Genomic DNA, 24012 nt, shown 5'->3' with positions numbered 1-24012 from the left:
TACATAGGACAAACAAAACATAAATTGAAAATAAGGATATCAGAACATATCTACAATATAAGAAGGGGCCTTACCACCCACAGTCTATCGGCCCACTTTCTCAACCATCACAACAAAGACCCCAAAGGGCTAAAATTTATGGGAATACAGAAGATATTACCCCATTGGAGAGGAGAAGATGTGGTAAACCTCTTGAAGAGAACAGAAACAAAATGGATCTTTCTTTTAAACACATTGGAACCGAATGGTTTAAACATAGATATAGAACTCAAATCCTTTTTATAACACATACAGTCACACATAATTTAAGCATAATAAACAGTTTTAACATTTCTAAACAATTTAAAAAAATAAAAAAAAAACTTTTTTATTTGTTTATTTGGCCCAGGAACATGTGCTTGACGCCAAAACCTGAGGCACATCCGGTTTTTAAACTAATTACCAATAAAGTTTTACCTATTTAAAGAGCTGTGGGAGAGGTCTCTCCCATTCTTGAGAAAGGACCTAGATGGTCTGAAATGCGTAGAAGCAAGGAGGAAAGAGGAAGCAGTACATTCAATTCTGACAAACGCCTAACAGGACTCGAGTATTACATCCGGCGTCGTGCGCTAGACGTCATCAACCAGCGCCGCAGCACAGCCGACTGCCCGCAACAAGTCCCCGCCAAAGAAGCAAAGGGAAGTCCCCGACGAAGGTAACCCCTAAGAAGATCGGCGGTAAGGTAGGGACAGGTAGTACGGGCATAGGCGGACCATCACCCGGACCGGGTCCTGACTTTCCTCCCACATTAGTCTAAAGACTATAAACATCAATATCATTTATGATTATTTTATGTTACACGTTTATTATGCCTAATTTATCCATATAGCGCTCATTCTCATTTTTATATACTATCAATAATACTGAGCTGCTTTTACACCACAAGCGCATTGCACTCATCCATTATTATATATCTCTTTGTATGATACAACAAAATTTATCAGATTCTTCCTAAGGCCCAAATGTAATAGCCGGCTGCATGCTATATCTTAGGAGCTAAGGGAATTGTAAATGTGAATATATACTTGCTATACGATTGAAGCATAACACAATTAAGACCATATTTATCGCAATCCGCAATTTCAAAGCTATAACACTGCTGTCTGGTTCGGGCTCCCAGCAGCCAATGCACATTTGCAGCTGTCGGCCTGGTACATGCATCATCGGGGAAGGGGCGTGGGCTGGTGACAGAGAGGGAGCCCACAGGCTACTGTATGGTAATGTCATCTGGAGATGGCATCATCCTATCAGGTCCAAGCTTGGTATATCCGGCAGCTGAGCTGCATTTGCAGATGAAGATGGGGGCAGGTATTTGAGATGTTTGCTGCAATCCCTCCATAGTACATCAGGGGGATTCCCAATTGAGAGTTCTCCCCAAAAATGGGTGTTTTTGAGGTATATCCAGCAAATATTTAATGATAAATAGTCCCCTAAAAGTAGAAGAACACAATTTTAAAAGTAGAACAAAAGAACATGTTTCTGGTTTTGGTACTCCCTGACTTAATGAAATGTAAATGCAATTTGAAATCGGTATGATTCACCTGGCCGGCGGTTAAAATCCCGGCAGCTGCAGCCCGACAGAGGAGGAGATCCCAATCGTTCCCAGGTAAGTATAAACTAACCTAATTTTACCCCCTCGCCCTAACCCTCCTTTAGGGTGCCTAACCCTAACCTCCTCCCCTGTGCCTAACCCTAATCCCCCCTCTAAGTGCCTAAACCTAACCCCCACTTCCCCACCGCCTAAACCTAAGTCCCCCTGGGGGGTGCCTAACCCTAACCCTCCCTCCCCCTAGCCAAACCCTAACCTTCCGGGGGGGGTACCTAACCCTAAGTCCCCCCCGCGAGCCCTAAACCTAACCCTCCCCCCTCCGCGGCTGTGTAGATTTAGACACCTGTCATTTAACCCTCGCCGGGATTAAGCAATCTAGAAGCCGGCGGTCGGGATTCCTGCTTCATAAACGTATACCATGCAATATATACAGTAAGGGTTTACAACATACATGCCTACTCCCCCGGAATTTGCGGGATGCTCACGATTTCTCGGGTATCCCCCAGTACTTCTTCCGCATTCCTGCCCACTTCCTAGTGAAGTGGGCAGAATGGGGAGAATTTCCGTGGCGATCGCGGTTCCCCATGTAGGGGTCAGGGGCTTAATGACACGAATCTGCAAGAATTGCATAATTTGGCTCCACCCCATATTCAAATCTGAGCAAATCACGGCAATTTACCGTGCGGGGCTTAATGACGTAGACCGTCAAGTCCCGCCCCCCTTTGCCACCCAGCTGCTTCTCCTTCCCCGACTTCTCCCAGGGAGGAGAAAAAAAAGTTTGATTTACAAGACAAATCAATCTGGGCATCAGACAGAAAATATAATAAAAAAACAATATAATAAAAACCACAAGTGAAAAAAAAATGCAACGTGCTACCAGAGCCAATTCTAGCCCAGGCTTCAGCGAGGCCGCCCCATTCTCTATCTTGGGAAATTGTGTACAATGTATGGAATTCTAAACATGCTTAATAGGCTTTCATATTCTAAGAGGACGAGGGCAAATGGTTCAGAGATTTTAAAGTAAATTTGCCCTAAAACAAATTGCAATATTCCTGCCGAAAACTAGCATCACATTAACAGTAATGATTCCCAGACCATGGCTGCAGGGATTTCCCTGACTGGGGGCAGAGCTAGGGCCAGTGCCAGATTAAGTCATCTTTTATAATTGAGGCCTATATGTCATTTAAAACCCTCATCCAAGCGGGTGACTGTTTGCAAAGAGAGATGCTGTAATGTTTGTATTTCAGTTTCAGGTGACTCTTTCTGTTTTTTTGTTTTTAATACGAAAATTGACAACAATTTAAAACAATATAAAACAGTTACTGTAACTCGATTGTTTAATGTAGACCAGAGTTTCTCATGGAACCCTAATGTGGGGTTCGCACTGGAATGATGGATCGTCTGCCGATATGCCGATTTGGTAAGGTAATGCCCAAACGATATTGTGTATATACTTAGTAATCGGCCGCGCTATGGGCCTGCTTCAGAGATGTATGTTCTTCCGAGAATGAAGGTACATATCCAGTGGTTTGGGCTCTGCACAGGACCCGTTCGCTCGCAGACCCTCCAAGCCCCAGCATGATTGACATGCTGCAGTGTTTGGGGCAGGGGCATCTTAAAAGAGGAGGGGACCCGTGTGCATTCCCCGTCCGGGCCCCATCCTCTCTCCCGAGCGGATTTGATGAATACCATAATTTCCATATCCCCATACTAATGTATTAATGTATGGGGAGTGTGGAAATTAACGCAGGGGGACTTAGCAAGGAGATATCAGTGATATCTCCTGTGCTAAGTGTGTTCATGAATACTAGGATAACATTAATTAAGGATAATGTCCTTAAAATCATTATTTTAGTGTTGATGAATAGGCCCCTATGAGTCAGATGATATTTCACATTAAATTATATATTGTTATTTTTCTTACCTGCACCTTTAGATATAAATTTGATTGGTCTAAATGTGAATACTGCATTAATGCCAATTGCTCCAGATGTTCAGTCTTTTCATTACGGGTCTCCGTATCCCTGTGACTATACATTGAGTTTTACCTTGGGAAAACCATTTAATAGTATTTATTGAAAGTGTTGAAAAGTATCCTCTTAAAATATGTAATCGCGATATTCTCACCCAGCTTTAGAATAACTTACTTTTTCTCAGAGGCAGGAGACCGTGACATCCCATTAAAAAATGTGATGCCTTACTGCCGCTTTCAGAGTTAAGGCGTTTGAGTTTAAACATGCAAACCAAGGAAGCGTGCTTAGAATTGTTCATGATAGCTTAATATGGCGAGGGCTCAGTACTAGAAGTCCATGTTATACTGTATATCCATGTTATATGTTTAGCATATCTCTTTGTATGATTCAACAAAATTTATCAGATTCTTTCTAAGGCCCAAATGTAATATCCGGCTGCAGGCTGCTGTGAGTGCCGAGATTTCGGCACCACTACCTATATCTTAGAAGCTAAGGGAATTGTAAATGTGAATATATACTTGCTATACGATTGAAGCATAACACAATTAAGACCATATTTATCGCAATCTGCAATTTCAAAGCTATAACACTGCTGTCTGGTTCGGGCTCCCAGCAGCCAATGCACATTTGCAGCTGTCGGCCTGGTACATGCATCATCGGGGAAGGGGCGTGGGCTGGTGACAGAGAGGGAGCCCACAGGCTACTGTATGGTAATGTCATCTGGAGATGGCATCATCCTATCAGGTCCAAGCTTGGTATATCCGGCAGCTGAGCTGCATTTGCAGATGAAGATGGGGGCAGGTATTTGAGATGTTTGCTGCAATCCCTCCATAGTACATCAGGGGGATTCCTAATTGAGAGTAATCCCCAAAAATGGGTGTTTTTGAGGTATATCCGGCAAATATTTAATGATAAATAGTCCCCTAAAAGTAGAAGAACACAATTTTAAAAGTAGAACAAAAGAACATGTTTCTGGTTTTGGTACTCCCTGACTTAATGAAATGTAAATGCAATTTGAAATCGTTATGATTCACCTGGCCGGCGGTTAAAATCCCGGCAGCTGCAGCCCGACAGAGGAGGAGATCCCAATCGTTCCCAGGTAAGTATAAACTAACCTAATTTTACCCCCTCACCCTAACCCTCCTTTAGGGTGCCTAACCCTAACCTCCTCCCCTGTGCCTAACCCTAATCCCCCCTCTAAGTGCCTAAACCTAACACCCACTTCCCCACCGCCTAAACCTAAGTCCCCCGGGGGGGTGCCTAACCCTAACCCTCCCTCCCCCTAGCCAAACCCTAACCTTCTGGGGGGGGGGTGCCTAACCCTAAGTCCCCCCCGCGAGCCCTAAACCTAACCCTCCCCCCTCCGCGGCTGTGTAGATTTAGACACCTGTCATTTAACCCTCGCCGGGATTAAGTAGTCTAGAAGCCGGCGGTCGGGATTCCTGCTTCGTAAACGTATACCATGCAATATATACAGTAAGGGTTTACAACATACATGCCTACTCTCCCGGAATTTGCGGGATGCTCACAATTTCTCGGGTAACCCCCAGTACTTCTTCCGCATTCCTGCCCACTTCCTAGTGAAGTGGGCAGAATGGGGAGAATTTCCATGGCGATCGCGGTTCCCCATGTAGGGGGCAGGGGCTTAATGACACGAATCTGCAAGAATCGCGTCATTTGGCTCCGCCCCCTATTAAAATCTGATCGAATCACGGCAGTTTACTGTGTGGGGCGGGGCTTAATGACGTAGACCGTCAAGTCCCGCCCCCCTTTGCCACCCAGCTGCTTCTCCTTCCCCGACTTCTCCCGGGGAGGAGACAAAAAAGTTTGATTTACAAGACAAATCAATCTGGGCATCAGACAGAAAATATAATAAAAAAACAATATAATAAAAACCAAAAGTGAAAAAAAAATGCAATGTGCTACCAGAGCCAATTCTAGCCCAGGCTTCAGCGAGGCCGCCCCATTCTCTATCGTGGGAAATTGTGTACAATGTATGGAATTCTAAACATGTTTAATAGGCTTTCATGTTCTAAGAGGATGAGGGCAAATGGTTCAGAGATTTTAAAGTAAATTTGCCCTAAAACAAATTGCAATATTCCTGCCGAAAACTAGCATCACATTAACAGTAATGATTCCCAGACCATTGCTGCAGGGATTTCCCTGACTGGGGGCAGAGCTAGGGCCAGTGCCAGATTAAGTCATCTTTTATAATTGAGGCCTCTATGTCATTTAAAACTCTCATCCAAGCGGGTGACTGTTTGCAAAGAGAGATGCTGTAATGTTTGTATTTCAGTTTCAGGTGACTCTTTCTGTTTATTTATTTTTAATACGAAAATTGACAACAATTTAAAACAATATAAAACAGTTACTGTAACTCGATTGTTTAATGTAGACAAGAGTTTCTCATGGAACCCTAATGTGGGGTTCACACTGGAATGACGGATCGTCTGCCGATATGCCGATTTGGTAAGGTAATGCCCAAACGATATTGTGTATATCCTCAGTAATCGGCCGCGCCGTGGGCCTGCTTCAGAGATGTATGTTCTTCCGAGAATGAAGGTACATATCCAGTGGCTTGGGCTCTGCACAGGACCCGTTCGCTCGCAGACCCTCCAAGCCCCAGCATGATTGACATGCTGCAGTGTTTGGGGCAGGGGCATCTTAAAAGAAGAGGGGACCCGTGAGCATTCCCCGTCTGGGCCCCATCCTCTTTCCCCGGCAGACGGCAGCCGACTGACGTGGCTGGTCGGCCACTGCAGCATCAGTAGACTCTGGGCACTAGAGTGTGCCCAGAGTCTACTGCGCATGTGCAGATCGCCGGGGAAATTGGGCGGCTGCCATTTCCCCGGAGATTTCCTCACTGCGCATGCGAAAACACCGGAAAAGTGGCCGCGGTGGCCATTTTCCGGCGTTTTGTGCATTGCTGAGACTAACGACATGGAACCTCGAATGGGTATGTTTTATATAATATGGGTGCACCGCACACCCTGCAACCATTATGAATACGCCCTTGATTTGGGGGCGGAGCGGAGGCGTTCTCAGGAAACGGGTCGCCTCCGTTTTCCGGGAGGGCAGTGGCCAGGGTCTGCGTTGGTGGATGCAGGTTCCTGGCCTCTTAAATGACCAGCACAAGGTCAGGCAGCAGGAACTTTGAGCGTAGCATATGGGTCGGTCGGACATGTGTACACACAAGCAAATGTGAGCGATATATCTGCATAATTTATCACATCTGCAGTGCAGCATGGCCGATCAGGGGTGCCGAGAGGGGAGGAGCAGGTACTAACTACTGCAACAGATAGGATGGAGGAGAGTGATTCCCCCCCTTGGATCTTCCCCTAGCTGAAGGACACAATGGCGCTCCCTCTGTGAAGCGTGCAAGCGACGCGGCAAATTGTGGTTGTTAGGTTATTATTGTAAGGAAGCATAGCCACGCCTCCTTACATTAGGCCACTCTTCCTTGCCAGTACCTTGGCCCAACTGGCTCTCTAAGGCCCTGTGGCTGCCGCAATATATCTGATATATGTTGGTCACAGATATATAGGCCCTCATTCAGAGCCGTACGCTCTGAGCAGAGCGCACGCTCTGCATGAGGGCCGGGCTCCTTTTTCATGGAGCGTCCTCCTGGACGCTCGTATAGCTGTGGGTCACCACCCACAGGCTATACGAGCGTGCATTTTGATGGCCGCGATGGTCGTGACCATCGCGACCATCGAAATTGCGAGCCGGAGCCTGCGGTTGAGGTTTTCAACCGCAAGCTCCGGAGTGATTTTGGCTCTATCAGAGCCAAAATCACTCCCACTGACATCACTAGTGATGTCAGTGGGCCGGCTTCTGACGGGAGGCGTTCCCGTGGGAACGCCCCCGTCAGGGAGGCACGCCCACCAAAGGGGGCGTGCTGTCAATCAACATTGACAGCACGCCCCCTTTGATCGGACACAACGAGCGAAGGAAAGTCCTTCGCTCGTCGTGTCTGGCGCATGCGCACGACGGAGCTCCCTCCGTCGTGCGCATGCTCAGTGCAGACCATCGACCCACTTGCGAGCGTACAGCCGCTCGCGAGTGGGTCTGAATCAGGCCCATAGTGTGTTCACACTGCTAGATGGTCGGGAGGATATATTGATCATCGGCTGTATGATTGATATATTGTCCAGTGTGTACCCAGCATAACAGTGCATGTTTTCCAGATTATCTAGTTGGAGCACAGGTGTGTCAATTTACTAACACAATAGATTTACAGGGGAACTAAATAGGAGTGCTGCCTCCTTAATTTCTATCTCCCCCATCTCACAGCAGTCTTGTCCTGCCTCAGGGCGTGGTTCAGAGTTGAGAATAGAGTACTGCTGGGCATACAATATACAATGTTCTGTCAGATATCTGTTCAATCTGGCTGGTTGGAATGAAAATCTGGTAATGCTTGGGAGCAAATGACAATCGACCATTTGCTCACAAACACCCGAAAACAGACAAAAATTGTCATCCAGACAAATTGGTTAAAACACATGAATTTAACCAATTTTAACAATTTTTTTTGTTCTTTTTTCAGTGTTTAAAACCATATGATCGACTGTCATTTGCTCCCATACATTACCAGATTTTCATTCCAACCAGCCAGATTGGACAGATATCTGACAGATAATTGTATAGTGTATGCCCAGCATAAGAAATACTGTAGCTAGTAACTGTACCTGGACAAACCATGCTGCAATGCAAGGGGTGCAAATAAATAAATACATTTTTTGATAATTTTTTTTGCATGCAGGGTAAATACTGGCTGCTTTTGCATGTAGCCCATAAATGCTGGACAGCTTTATTTTTACACTGCAATTTAGATTTCAGTTTGGACACTCCCCTCCAAAATGCGGAATATGATAAATTTACCCCTGAAAGTTGTACTTGTAGCAAATAATACATTATACCAAAAAATAACCCCCCCCAAACACACACTCCTACAAGTGCCAACATTCCCAGGCATCAAGGGATCACTGTGACCTGTAGTTCACCATGTAAAACAGCTGCAATAAAACAAATACTGTGAAAATATTTATCACAAATAAATACACCCCAACACTAACCTTACTTCATCAATTTATTGCTCACCTAATTTATGGGCTGCAGGGGGTGGGGGGGATTCAGATTCTCCCGCATATGCCTCTATATATAGTCAAAGGTTACCTATCCTAAGTAAGTCAATCATATGCGGATGTGAAGATCGATACCCTTTATAATTGCACCTGACACATCAAACCAATATATTTTGTTGTACAAAGGTTTGCATTCAAGTGATAATATATTTCAAACAAGCGCAGCTGAAATTTGTTATACCCCCACCCCTATTACCAGCCCCCAAACCCCCTCCCCTGGAGACTTCACATACGTTTTGTATGTCTAGTTTACCTTGTGAAATGAAATCGTAAATGAAAAGGCTCTTGGGGCTATACTGTAATTGCAGCGTGCGATCTGTGGACGGGAGTTGCTGTGATCTCCTTGCAGATATAATGAGATTTGACTGTAGTGCACAGAAATATTGTCTGTAACCCATTCCTTGCCAGTAGGAGTTATAGTAAACATTTTATTGGAAAGATTTAGAGATGTTTAAGGTTTGGCTTCTCAATAAATAAGTGCACGTAAGTGGGCAGAAAGGCAGTACAACTATGGGAATGCTCTTTTGCTTAAAAACACAATTTTATTTTTTCGGCATATTTATAATTATTTTATTTTAAAGAGTGGGAGCTGTCACGCTCTGACAGTGTAAAATTATACCCTAGCAATTGCTACAATAGTATACATACCTCCCCAACATCCAGGAGGAAAAATCTCATATTTGAAAGAAACCGGTGTACTTTCCATTTTGAAATTGCATTGCAAGTTGATCAGAAGCACGGGCAGTGGTGGATTGGGATGGCAAACCAGCCCGGGAAATTTCTGGAAGCAGCCCTAAAGGGGGCGGGTGTGTTGAGAAGGTGGGTCTGTTGAAAGGGCGGAGTCTGTGGAGGAGGGCAGGATACTCCCTCGTCTTAGAGCCTGGAGCTGCTTTTGCGAGCCACTGAGGGGAGCAGGGCCAGCTACAGAATTCTGGGTGAATGATACCCTTTTATTTGGGACCCCCCATCCCTCTGCACTAGGTACAGGCCAGTCAGTTTGAAAGTCTTTTCTATATGGCGGTTTCTCTGCAACAGGGAACCTCTGAAGAAATTGAGCCTCACTGGACAGCGTCTTCAGCCGGTATTCATGTAGAAGATCACATTGTCTGGAAGATGCCTGTTTATGTAGAAATATAACTAATGTCATCATCATAACCTACAGTAGCAGAAGTTTTAGTGCAGGGCAAAATTAATTTCTCTGATCAAACAATTTCTGTGTCTCCAGATGCCCGTATGTCTCTCCATCCCCAGGCTCCCCTGTGGTTCTCCAGTCTCCCTCTGTCTCTCAATCTCCAGGACCCATTGTCTCTCTCCAGAACCCCCTATGTCTCTCCAGGACACCAAGCGTTTCTTCATCCCCAGGACCCCCCATGCCTTCCCCCAGCACCAGTGTGTCTCAGCCTCATTCCCAAAGCCCCAAGTATGTCTCAGCCTCATTGCCCCAGCACCAGTGTGTCTCAGCCTCATTGCCCCAGCACCAGTGTGTCTCAGCCTCATTGCCCTAGTACCAGTGTGTCTCAGCCTCATTGCCCCAGCACCAGTGTGTCTCAGCCTCATCGCCCCAGCCCCAGTGTGTCTCAGCCTCATCGCCCCAGCACCAGTGTGTCTCAGCCTCATTGCCCCAGCCCCAAGTATGTCTCAGCCTCATTGCCCCAGCACCAGTGTGTCTCAGCCTCATCGCCCCAGCACCAGTGTGTCTCAGCCTCATCGCCCCAGTGTGTCTCAGCCTCATCGCCCCAGTACCAGTGTGTCTCAGCCTCATTGCCCCAGCCCCAGTGTGTCTCAGCCTCATTGCCCCAGCCCCAGTGTGTCTTAGCCTCATCGCCCCAGCCCCAGTGTGTCTCAGCCTCATCGCCCCAGCACCAGTGTGTCTCTGCCTCATTGCCCCAGTGTATCTCTGCCTCATTGCCCCAGAGTGTCTCTGCCTCATTGCCCCAGCCCCAGTCCGCCCCTGAGCATGGGCCATATGTTATTTTTACAAGCCATGGACACGCAAGGATGGGTGAGGTCCTGTGCTCCTGGTGGTACACATACACTCTTCCTGCACGGTTCCTAGGAACTGTTGTAAAAATGCAGCTGAAAGGTTGAAGTAAGAATACATTAAAAACTAATATACATTATGAAAACTAGTGGCCTTTTGGATTTATGCAGTAGCGTCATCATTCACTGATTCAACTATTATCATTTTCAGGCTAGTCACATTTTATGGGATTGTCTGTAGAAGGTCTTCTCCTTGACAATGTTTTTCATTTAAAAATACAGTACCAAACTTTATATGTGATTTCCGAGCACCCCAGGCAAAGTAAGGGACTGGCGCTCTCCCCTCACCCTCAAACATCTCTCCCCATCACACAGCTGTTCCCCCTCTCAGCTCACCCCATCACACATCTCTCCCTTTCAGAGCTCTTCCCCAACACACAGCTCTCCCCTTTACACAGCACTACCCCTTCACACAACTCTCCCCCCTCACACAGCTTACCCCTTCACACAGCTCTCACTCTCAAAGCTCTCCCCATCATACAGCTTTTCCCCCTCTCAGCTCTCCCATCACACAACTCTCCTCTCACAGCTCTCCTCCCCTCACACAGCTAACCCCCTTCACACAGCTATCCCCATCACACAGCTCACCACCTCACACAGCTCTCCCCTCACACAGCTATCCAAATCACAGTTTTCCACACCACACAGCTCCCCATCACAGCTCTCCTCATCACACAGATCTCCCTATCACACAGCTTTCCTCCCTCACAGCTCTCATCATCACACAGCTCTCCTCATCACACAGCACTGTCCCATCACACAGTTCTCCCCCTTCACACAGCTTTCCCCCTTCACACAGCTCTCCAGCTTCACACAGCTCTCCTCAACACACAGATCTCCCCATCACACAGCTCCCCCCATCATGGCTCTTCCCATCACAAAGCTCTCCCCATCATAGCTCTTCCCATCACATCGCTCCTCTTCACACAGCTCTCCCCATCACACAGCTATCCCCCATCACACAGCTCTCCCCATCATAGATCTCCCCATCTCACAGCTATCCCCCCTCACACAGCTCTTCCCATCACACAGCTTTCCCCCTCACAGCTCTCCCCTTCACACAGCTCACCCCCATCCCATAGCTTTTTCCCCTCACACAGCTAACCCCCTTCATACTGCTCTCCCTCTCACAGCTCTCCCCATCACACAGTTTGCCCCCTCACACAGCTCTCTCCCTCACACAGCTCTCCCCCTCACACAGCTGTCCCCATCACACAGTTTTTCTCATCACACAGCTCCCCCATCACAGATCTCCCCATCACATAGCTTCACCCCCTTCCCACAGCTCTCTCCCCTCACACAGCTAACTCCCTTCACACAGCTCTCCCTCTCACAGCTCTCCCCATCACACAGCTCGCCCTCTCACACAGCTCTCTCCCTCACACAGCTGGCACCATCACACAGCTGTCCCCATCACACAGTTTTTCTCATCACACAGCTCCCCCATCACAGATCTCCCCATCACATAGCTTTCCTCCCTCACAGCTCTCCCCATCACAGGGCTCTCCCCATCACAGGGATCTCCCCATCACACAGCTTTCCCCCTCACAGCTCTCCACTTCACACAGCTCTCCCACTTCATACAGCTTTCCCTCTCATAGCTCTCCCCCCACACACAGCTCTCCCCATCACACAGCTCTCCCAAACACACAACTCTCCCCCATAACACAGCTCTCCCCCTTCACACAGCTCTCCCCTTCACACAGCTCTCCCCCTTCACACAGCTCTCCACCTTCACACAGCTCTGCCCATCACACAGCTCTCCCCCATCACACCTCTGCTCATCACACGGAATCGGCATGTAATGCCTGCTGATGAGATGCCTACTGTCAAAATACAGACAGCGGAATCCCGATGGTTGGTATCCCGACAGGGGTTGGGCAAGTATAGTTACCCTCCCCCTTCTCCCCCTAACCCTCCCTTCTTGTAGCCTAACCTTAACTCTCCCCACCCCACACCCTAACCCTCCCCGTTAGTGCCTAAACCTAAGTCTCCCCCCTTCGTGCCTAAACCTAAACCTCCCTCCTTAGTGCTTAACCCTAACTCCCCAGTGGTGCCTAACCCTAGGGGTGCCTAACGCTAACCCCGCTATGCTACCTAAGCCTAATCCTCCCCCCTGCGGCTAACAGCTAAGGGCGCCCCAGACTTACCTCATTCTGGCTGGCATCCCTCTGGATTCCGGTGTCAGGATCAAGATAGGCGTTGGTATTACGATGCCTATCTTAAGTCCCTTGGCAGACTTCCCCCATTGGGATTTAGACTGGCGGCATCGTGACCGCCGGTCTCATAACTACATCCCCATCACACAGCTCTCCCCCATCACACAGCTCTCCCCCATCACACAGCTCTCTCCATCACACAGCTCCTTCATCACTACTTTCCCCATCACACATCTCTCTCCCTTCACACAGCTCTCCCCATTACACAGCTCTCCCTATCACACAGCTCTCCCCACTCACACAGCTCTCCCCATTACACAGCTCTCCTCATCACACAGCTCCTCATCACTACTCTCCTCATCACACAGCTCTCCCCATCACACATCTCTCTCCCTTCACACAGCTCTCTCCCTTCACACAGCTCTCCCCACTCACACAGCTCTCCCCATTACACAGCTCTCCCTATTACACAGCTATCCCCATCACAGCTCTCCCATCACAGCTTTCCTCATCACACAGCTCTCCTCTATCACACAGCTCTCCCCCTTCACACAGCTTTCCCAATCACACAGCTCTCCCTATCACACAGCTCACCCTATTACAAAGCTCTCCCCTTCACATCACTCATCACATAGCTCTCTCTATCACACAGCTCTCCCCATCACACAGCTCCCCCATCACACAGCTCCCCATCACAGTTCTCATCACACAGCTCTCCTCATCACACAGCTCTCCTCTATCACACAGATCTCTCCCATCACACAGCTCCCCCATCACAGTTTTCCTCATCACACAGCACTGCCCCATCACACAGCTCTCCACCTTCACACAGCTTTCCCCATCACACAGCTCTCCTAATCACACAGATCTCCCCATCACACAGCTTCCCCCATCACGGTACTTCCCATCACAAAGCTTTCCCCCTCACAGCTCTCCCCGTCTCATTACTCAGCTCTCCCTGTCACATCGCTTCTCATCACACAGCTCCCCCCATCACACAGCTCCCCCATCACACAGCTCCTCCATCACAGTTTTCAACACACAGCTCTTCTCATCACACAGCTCGTCACCATCACACAACTCTCCCCATTACACAGCTTCCCTCATCACACAAATCTCCCCATCATACAGCTCTCCCCATCACACAGCTCTCCCCATCAAACAGCTCTCCCCTATCACACAGCTCCCACCATCATAGAGCTCCCACCATCACAGAGCTCCCCTCATCACACATCTCCCCTCAGTGGTTAAATACCGCTGCTGTCTCTCTGCATGGCTACCAGTCCATGAGCTACAACCAGCTTGCAGCCCGGTGCCAAAACCACACTGCTGCCACTGCTGCTCCAACCACACTGATGAGCGTGCCGCTGTAGAGAATGAAGGCCGGCGCTGGGATGTGCATGGGGTCCTGGTGCTGGCTGCTGATCTCTACAGCGGCACCCTCTTCAGTGTGGCGCTCTAAGCAGCCCTGGATTCTACCCCCTGGTCGTGGGTGGCACCGCAGGGCAGCCCGCCACTAAATATATATACAGTATATACAATTATACATATATACATATATATGTACAGCTAATTGATAAAGAAACCCCTTATTGTCTTATAATAATTATTTAATATATAATACATAAAAATAAGCTGAACAGTTCATTCAGTCCATTCTGTGACTGCCCACTATGCCAACAGCTGAGTGTGCATACAGAAATAGAGACATAAAGGCAATATAGGTTATAAGGCTGTTATTCCTCTTAATCAAAGGTATTTAGTGGAAAGCAGATAAGTGATAGAAATAGTGACATTTTATAAATGTTTTAGATGAACTTAAATTAAAAACAACATTAAGTGGAAGAGTTGTTAACAAATTTGAAGATATCAGTACTCATTGGCATAGGCGTGTGCAGAAGCTGGCACAGGGGGTGTTGCTTTGGCACTTCCCATTTTGTCGGGTTATGGACTATCATGTCCCTCCCTCCCACTGGAACCTACACTACTCACCTGGGCGGTCAAGTGAGTTCAGGTCAGTAGTGTACAGTATGTCCCAGAGGGAGGGGGAGAGGGGGTAGTGCATGACCCAGCGGGCGGAGGGTGAAGTGGCGGAGCGGCACCCCCTGCGCTGGCTTCTGCGCATGCCTATGCTCATTGGCATATTACATAATGTATGATGTGTATTATAATAGTCATACAAGTCCATTGTTTTGGCTTAGTTATTCTCCCTGCATCTGCAAATGGTTTACATGACATATCATGTAGCATTATATAGTATACTTTTGGCTACTGCAATGAGCTTGGCATGTTATCTATTTCATAAATACCTACTGTTTGTACCTCACCACAGGAGTCAAAGGGGTAAGTGCGGTGTCATGACACCACCTATCACTGCAATGATGTGACTTGCATAATCATGCAGTAAGGTTTGAGAGGGGGGGTCCAATATATACCACTATGTGATGAGAAGCAGGATCTAGGAAGAGTCGGTTACTCTCCAAGGTGCTGAGGGAGCTGAGGAGAGCACTAATTACCTGGTCCCTGGCTTGTCTGGGGGCTTGGCGGGTGTCTGTGTCAGCCATGGATGTGGAGTGCACTGTCTTTGTAGTAAATATTATACATGCCCTGTGCTTGGCCCCGCCCCCACTACAGTACCAGGGCCTGGGAGTGCTGGAAAATTCCCATAAATGTGTGAGTCTACTGTCTCCCTGACACTGCAGGTGTGTAGGCAATAAGCATGCATGATTTATTTTACAGGCTCATATCATTCTCTCTGTCATAAATGTTTTATTTCCAAATGCAAGTGATTTTGCAGTCTTTCCGTGCGCTTAGTAACAGGACGATGCTTTTTGTGTTCTAGGGGTACAGCGATAGCAGGAATTGTGTTTGGGATTGTGTTCATCATGGGGGTGATTGCAGGGATCGCAATATGTATCTGCATGTGTATGAAGAGCACACGCGGTACCCGTGTGGGAGTTCTCCGCGCCACGCACATCAATGCAATCAGCAGTTACTCAGGTAAGTGGGGTCGTGCGGATATTAGTTGTGACACCTCTAGGCTCAGTTTCAGGCGTTCGTTGGTACCTGCTCTTTCCCACAGTAACAGCCCAGCTTTATCATGCATCTTATTCTTCCTCTTCTTCAAAACCTGCCTCAAATGAAGCTCCTGAATACAGTGTGTAAATTATCCTATGACCCCTGTCTGCACTTTAGACCTTGTAGTCCAAGTTAATATATACAATATTTCCTAATGACAGCGCTATACAGCAATGGTGACCATATTCCGCCCCCAGAATGTCTTTTCCTCTGCACATACTGTATACTGTATATATATTATAAGATGAGAGCTCTCAGATTTATAGTCAATATATATCTATATATGTGGGCTAGAAAATAGTTCTATAATAAACTTGCAATATAGCTATTTTACTAGGCTAGGGAATCCATCTGCTAATAAAATAAAATGTCATTACAAAAGGCATCGCTCCCATTCCTAGCCATAGAGCATACAGAAATATCCCCAATGCACAGACACTTTGTATTGCAAACCATCTTCACCAGTGGTGAATAGCCCATTAGGCCTCGGGGCGCCACCTGCTGGGGGCGGGACTCAGGCGTATTGTTTGATTACTGCCAGTCTGAAATGTTGTGGAAGCAAATTTTGAAAGCAATAAGGGAGTCCCTGTAAACTGTCTGCTATTTAGTAAATATGTGTACATAATTAAAAAAAATACAACAGGTGTCACAGATAGTTCATAGTTTGTTTTATTATTATATTATACTGGTAACTGATTAAATAGGGCTTATAAACTAATAATGAAAATAATAAAAATTGGGGGGCGTCCATTAATGATGACATGACTCCTGTTCTTCACCTTACCTGTCACCCCTTTGCCCCATGTCTCCTGGCCAGTTACAAAGTGCTAAAATAATAACTATAGGTCACTTCAGCACAGTGGTCATTGGAACCTGCATTAATGGGTAACCTGAAGCTTGTTTTAAATTTTTTTTAATTTTATTTTCCTTTAGTTTCTCCACCACCATACAGCTATGAGATGGAGTATCCTATTGATTTACCTCCACCATATACTCCCACCCCACCGATGCCTATGCAATATCCTGCTCCCCCACCGTACCCAGGACCTCCCAGGAAATAACATTCCGAGACTTGGACATTTCCAGAAACACAAGCGTTTCAGCATTCTAGAGAGTGATAAAAGATGGTTTGTAAGATGAATAACGAGGAAGATGAATAACGAGAGACAATGCACAATGGACACCAATCCCCGCAACGTCCAGGCCTTACGTCCTGAAGTGCTTGAAGCGAGATCTTCATCGCCACCGTCGATGTCTGTCGTAGGACCAATCATTACCAGGCACCATATTATAAGAACAGTATTTATTTTCTGTGCATCTGACAAATGTTTTGATAATAAAGATACAGTATTATTTTGATGTGGACTGAACTACAAAGACCCATCATTTCTGAATATATACTTGTTTTTTATAAAAAATAAATCTGCAATAAGTGCATTAAAATATTTTAGATTTGTTCCAACAAAGATAAAATGTTGGTTATATTGTTATGCTTATATTCTGGCATCAAGTAACGTGGAATTTCGGGAAGGGGCCCATACCGGGCTTTTGGAGGGTGCAACAAACAGTACAGTGCATGTCCTGGGGCCTTAATGCATTCAGTGTTGTTGTACAGCCAGCACACCTGATGTCAAACACATGGCAGGTGGTGGGGTAGGCCTGCGTATCATTCTCAGTGGGCTACTATTTGTAATGTGTTGTGACTGGGGTGCTGCTGAGCATATGGTCTTTGAGTGGGTGTCCAGGCACGGAGCAGGACAGTGGGAAGGGAACTCTGTGGGACGTGAAGGCTATATTTGGCTAGGGATGTGACACTCAGATCAGGCTGAGGTAATTCCTAATTCCATCGGCCCGGCTGTTAAATTTGTGTCATCCTCATTTTTATTCACAGTGTGGTAATGGGATATTTTTGGGTTTGCAGTCAGTTTCTTGGCTGCCTTAGATAACCGCATGTCTTTATATACAGTTAATTTAGTCAGTCCAGGTTAATGGTTTAATTTGGAATCCTGTGAAAAGAAGTCCTGTTGGCAGGTACAGTATATAATTGTTATTATTGAGTACTTATTAATCTTATTTGTTATGAAGTGACCTATTGTATTTTAGGTGTTTTACATTTTCATATTGAAAACTTGGTCACTATTTGATATGCACCATGCATCTAGTTATGGGCATGGGTAGTGGTGGATTTCCATCCAAGCATACTGCATGAGGAATTCGGCAGAAAACAGGACGGACAGAGACATATAGGAAGTCCTGTCATCATCTCTAAAATCAGCCCTGAGGGAAACAGTACACAAAAATGTTATTATTATTCATAACATCTTCTATTTTTTAGGTTCTATATACTATGTACAATACACATAAAAGCACACACAGTAAACAGTATCAACAGGGTTGGACTGGCCCACAGGGGTACAGGGGAAATCCACGGTCGGCCCCACTGCCTGAGGGCCCACCCCCTCCTTTAGGTGTCAGGTTCCAGACCTCAGTTTTACATTGTTACTCTATTAGACTGTCGGTTACCTGGTGGAGCAGGACCACTGATCAGCATAGGGGCTTGGTTTCCTTCTATAGAAACTACACTAAGAGTTGCCTATTGATTAGCGTCTGTGGTGGCTGGCCACACCCCCTCTGGTGGATGACCACACCTTTTAAGCATGGGCCCTTACCACTTCATTCCCCCGGTGGGCCCTAAATACAATGCACTACAATTAGCATGTCCTGACTGGCCATCAGCAATTATAGGAAAAGCCAGAAGGGCCATTGGCCTGATGGGTGGTCCGGCCATCTGAAGACCTGCCTGAGCAGTTCACCCTCCCGGCGCTTCGGTTGGCTGGCACGCTTAGGCAGGGAGTGCCAGGAGGCCACGCTTCCGTGATCCACGACACACCCCCATGGCACATCCCACGCCCTATGTTGCATGGCCATGCCCCATTATGTGTGGTCCCGTCCCCCTTTTCCTATGCATGTGTGCATGGAAAGAATGCCGGGGATGTATTTTAGCCCCAGTCCATCCATGACACTAAGCATCACAGATGTACAAAGCATTCATGCTGTACAATGCAGTAACACCACAGACAAGGAGTGACAAGTACAGGGGGAAAGTAAGGCAGCTCGCTGTGCTAGAGTCAGCAGACAGTGGAAGGGGGTAGCATAAAAGCTCTCAATAATCCAGTGTACCCATTGTATGAGTGATCAGGCAGTGTCAGTCGCTGGAGGAGACAAAAGACAAAGAGCACTGGTGGTAAGGTTAGTGCAAGGGAAGAACAAGGAAGGAGTCCATGCCCGAGAGCTTACATTCTATAGGGGGAGGTAAACAGCTGGAGGGTGAGCGTGGAAGCACTTGGGGTAGTTTCTTTGGGAATCGGTATGATTTACTGCTGGACCCATGCTCGGCAGTTGGAATTCCAACAGTGGCATCCTGGCAGAGGAGGAATTCCCGATCGTCCACAGGTACGTATATACTAACCTATTTCTACCCCCTAACCCTCCCTTAGGGGTGCCTATCCCTAACCTTCCCCCCCAGTGCCTAACCCTAACCCCCCCTTCCCCGCCACCTAAACCTAAGTCCCCCGGGGGGTTGCCTAACCCTAACTCCCCCCTGGGAATGCCTAATGCTAACCCACCCTTCCCCTAGCCTAAACCTAACCTCCCGGGGGGGTGCCTAACCCTAAGTCCCCCCCCCATGGCGATCCGCGCTTGGTGCCCCTTCAATCGGGATGCCGGGCGTTGGGCTCCCGGCGTATGTCTAATAACAGGCATCGGCATATCGATGCCTGTCTTTAGACCCTTGCCGGGATATGACAGTCGGGAAGCCGGCTGTCGGGGTTAGGTCCGCCAGCTTCCCGTCTGCATACCGTTTCTTTGATCTGAGAAGAGGAAAACGAAATGAGTAAATTTTACCTGTTACTGGATACTTGGGAAGTTACTAACCGTCTACATCTGATAATGGCAGTAAGCAACATTAGTGTATGTCAATATGCTGTATATATACATATGGCTGAGAGACATTAGCACAATGCTAAGGACTACATACAGTAGCAGGTCAAATAATGAAACAGCGCCACCACGTGATCAAATTGTCGTGAAAAATGAGAAATGCAAATGCTCAGAATGACCAAGTAAGTATACTTTGCACAAAGCAACCCCCTGAGACAGGATGACTTTTGCTTTACATAATAAGAACAGCTCTTCAAAAACTACCACTTCCAAACAAAGTAACATCTCAGTATAACTTGCTTTTCAAGTATAATTCAAGGAACTACTGTATACAGCCCGTGACTCTCCATCAGTTCTGCAAGTGTGCGGCTCTGTGCAGTCTGACATCTGACGCCACGAATTGGAATTCAACAGTGACTTTAGCGATGTTTTGCCTTATCTTGCTCTATTCTATGATACTGAATTCTTCCCTAAGAAAAACTATATTTTTAATACACCAATTATATTACACTCCTATTGAAGGACAACGAGACTAACTACCATGGTGCCTGGTTATCTCCTATGGTCTGAAGTAGAGGTATTAATGAGGAATTGGTTACTTATGCCACCTCTACAGAAAAGATAATAGGTTAGACACTTCTAATTACTCCTCTTACTGCATCCTGTTCAGGACATCTTGATAGTGAGAAGAAATCTAGAAGACTTTTTAAAGGAAAATAAAGCTCCTGTTACAAGGTACCTGTGTTTTTCCTTTTATCCATTTTATAAAACGAGGCAGCTGTTCCCAGGCCAATGCGTGTCTGCACAGGGCACCATTGCCCCTAATTTGGAATACTGGGCCTGATTCAGAGCCGGACGCTGTGACCAGAGCCCTCGCTCTGAATCAGTGCCCTCCTACCTAAAAATGGAGCGTGGGAGTCAGTGGGAGTGCTTTTGGCTCTGATAGAGCCAAAAGCACTCCAGGTCTTGCGGCAGCGAGACCCTACCGCAGGGTCTCGTCGCAAGCCCGATGGTCGCGATGGTCTTGACCATCGCGACCATCTTTTTGAATCAGGCCCACTGTGAAAAGAAGTCCGGTTGGCAGGTACAGTATATAATTAATATTGAGTACTTATTAATCCTACTTGTTAGGGCACCATTTCCCCTACTCCTTTCACCAGCAGAACCATGGAACAAAGGTGAATGTGTAAGGACACTGCAATACAATATGTACAGTATATACAGTGTAGCCCGCTCTGAAAAATCCCGGAAGAGATTCCATAGAGCCAGAAGAGGCAGTACAACAGATTTCGTCACATTTGAATAATTAGGTTTAATTTAGAACAGGGATTCCCAAACCAGGGCCTCAAGGCGCCCTTAAGCTAGGTACACACTATACAATTATCGGGCCGATTTACCAAGATAAAACGGTTAAAACGTATCTATCAAAACATTCCTTTGTTTATCTTAACGGTCAGCCAAGAATCGCTAATGCAATCTCCCAATATCGAGCAGTGTGTGTGCATTCTCAATAATCTGCCCATATGTCCTACGTTTTCCTGTGACTACGTCCAGTGGTGGAATTAGAGAGTGGTGGGCCCAAGAGCAAGAATATGCTTTGGGCCCCCCTATGCAGTGCCCCCAATAGTGGTCCCCTATGCAGTGCAGCCAGTAGTGCCCCATATACAGTGCCCCCTATATAGTGCCCCCTGTAGTGGTCCCCCTAAGCAGTGCCCCCAGAAGTGGTCCCCTCTATGCAGTGCCCCCAGTAGTAGTCCCCCTATGCATTGCCCCCAGTAGCAGTCACCCTATGCAATGCCCCCAGTAGTGCCCCATATACAGTGCCTCCAGTAGTAGCCCCTCTATGCAGTGTCCACAGCAGTGCCCGTTATACAGTGCCCCCGGAAGTGGTCCCCGTATGCATTGCCCCCAATAGTAGTCCCCCCTGTGCATTGCCTCCAGTAGTAGTCCCCACTATGCATTGCCCCAGTAGTAGTCCCCCTATGCATTGCCTCCAGTAGTAGTCCCCCCTATGCAGTGCCCCCAGTAGTAGTCCCCCATATGCAGTGCCCCCAGTAGTAGTCCCCCCTATGCAGTGCCCCTAGTAGTAGTCCCCCCTATGTAGTGCCCCCAGTAGTAGTCCCCCCTATGCAGTGCCCCCAGTAGTACCTTCCTAAGCATTGACTCCAGTAGTAGTCCCACCTATGCATTACCCCCAGTAGTAGTCCCCCCTATACAGAGCCCAAAGTAGCAGCCACCCCCTCTATACAGTGGCCCCAGTAGCGCCCCCCTATGCAGTGTCAGTGCCCATGCCCCTTACACACACACACACAAAAAAAAAACACAACTTACCTGACTCAATGCTCCTGCCGCGACCACTGCTGTCCGCTCCTCCCGGCCTGCTCTGCACTATGGGGAAGAGGTCATGACGTCTCTCCCATCACCCGCTGCGGGGGAGCTGGAAAACGGAGCTCATGAGTGAGCTCCAGCCGGCTCCCTCCGTGGACTCAGCAGCCAATGAGAGTCTGTCTGACTCTCATTGGCTGCTATAACAAACACACAGCCGCCGCTGGCGGTGGTGTATTTGTTACTGTGTAGTGCGGACCGCTCTCACTGCGGTCTGCACTACACTTAAATACTGTGGGACCCGGGGGACACTGGTGGCGGGTGCAGCGGTGCTGTTGGATGCAGGCGGTTATGGATGCACCGCCGCTAGTTCTCCACTGACTACGTCATCCTCCTTGTGGGCGGGCATCTCAGTGTGGCGTGGACAAAAATCGGTAACTTGAACTACTAATAAAAAGTGTAGAACAGATATTGGGACTTTCGATTTGCAGAAAGATCGCCCCATTTGTCAGCCCGATGTGTGTACCTAGTTTAACGGTCCAGGGGGTATGTTTACTAAAGGTTGATTTTGGTCGATTTTGTATTTCATAGTCTAAATTATACATTTACTAAAATGATTTTTGGCATATTTGTTTTTAAACAATGTCAAAAACCATCTGTTAGTAAATGTGTAAGTTAGGGGTATATTTACTGAAAGTCAATTTGGGTCTATTTTTGTTTGATGTTTGGTCGGTCTTTGGTAAATTTTTTGTTGATTTTTTGTTTAAGGGTCTAAGGCCCTCATTCAGAGCCGCTCGCTAGCGGCCGTACGCTCGTTCCGAGCGATGTTCGCACATCTGCGCATGCGTACGGTTTTTAGTACGCATGCGCGAACCAGTCAGTGCGGCCGAAAATCGTTTGTACGCTATATAGCGAGTGCCTGCTATTTCGAGTGACAGAATGAGGCGTATGTGGGTGGTAACAGGGGAAGGTGTTTGAAAACGGGGGAGTGGAATTCGAACGCAGGCGTGCTTAAAGGTCAAAACGGGCGTTTTAAGGGAGTGCATAATTAATACAGCAGCGTCATTGACCACGTCACTTGTTTTTTTTTAACTCAGAACTTCTCGCAAAATAGCGGTTGAAAAAACCAACCACAAGAATAGCGAGCAGTTCATACGCTGTACGATGTACTCGATTAATCTAATAAATAGCGGACATGACGTATGGTGCGAGCGGCCAGGGGGCGTTTTTATCAAATAAACGAGCGTATGTTTTGCTCGCTCGTTCAGACTTAGAGGTGTGAACAGACTGCAATTTGCGAACGGATCATTTGAATAGCCACTTGTTTTTGAACGAACGACCGCAAATAGCGAACGGCTCTGAATCAGGCCCTAAATCACATATTTGCTTAGAGATTATATTTTGACATTGTTTAAAAAAAAGATGTAAAAAATGATATGTTATTACATGTGTGATTTAGACCCTAAAACACAGAATCAACCAAGAATCGACCCAATATCGACCAAAAATCAACTTTTAGTAAATATACCTCCAAGTGTCAAGAATATGCTTGTGCACAGATGATATAATCAAATTGACTGAGGTACTAATTAAGTCACCTGGACTGTTAGGGAGTTTTGAGGGCCAAGTTTGTGAACCACTGATTTAAGGGAGGATCCCTCTCACATTCCTGTATGGATGTAAACTGAACATACTTGGGGGTAAATTTACTAAAGATCGATTTAAATTGACTTTAATTGATTTAAAGTAGATCTATCTCAATCAAG

The 24012-nt window shown here is 47.0% G+C and overlaps 1 protein-coding gene across 1 annotated transcript in view; it reads left to right on the top strand.

Annotated features, from left to right (window-relative positions):
• CYYR1 (cysteine and tyrosine rich 1) overlaps positions 1-17247 on the top strand; it is a 90952-nt gene extending 73705 nt beyond the window's left edge. Inside the window, exons 3-4 of the mRNA XM_088481689.1 lie at positions 15747-15904; positions 16916-17247. Coding sequence (XP_088337815.1) covers positions 15747-15904; positions 16916-17043 — 286 coding nt within the window. The 3' untranslated portion in view covers positions 17044-17247. The remainder of the gene's footprint in view (positions 1-15746; positions 15905-16915) is intronic.
• The last annotated feature ends 6765 nt before the right edge of the window (positions 17248-24012 follow it).

The sequence above is a fragment of the Taudactylus pleione genome, unplaced genomic scaffold, assembly GCF_031769625.1.
Source record: "Taudactylus pleione unplaced genomic scaffold, aTauple2 ptg000276l, whole genome shotgun sequence".
NCBI lineage: Eukaryota > Metazoa > Chordata > Amphibia > Anura > Myobatrachidae > Taudactylus > Taudactylus pleione.
Note: the sequence above shows the minus strand (reverse complement) of the source record. Positions and strands in the feature narration are given on the sequence as shown.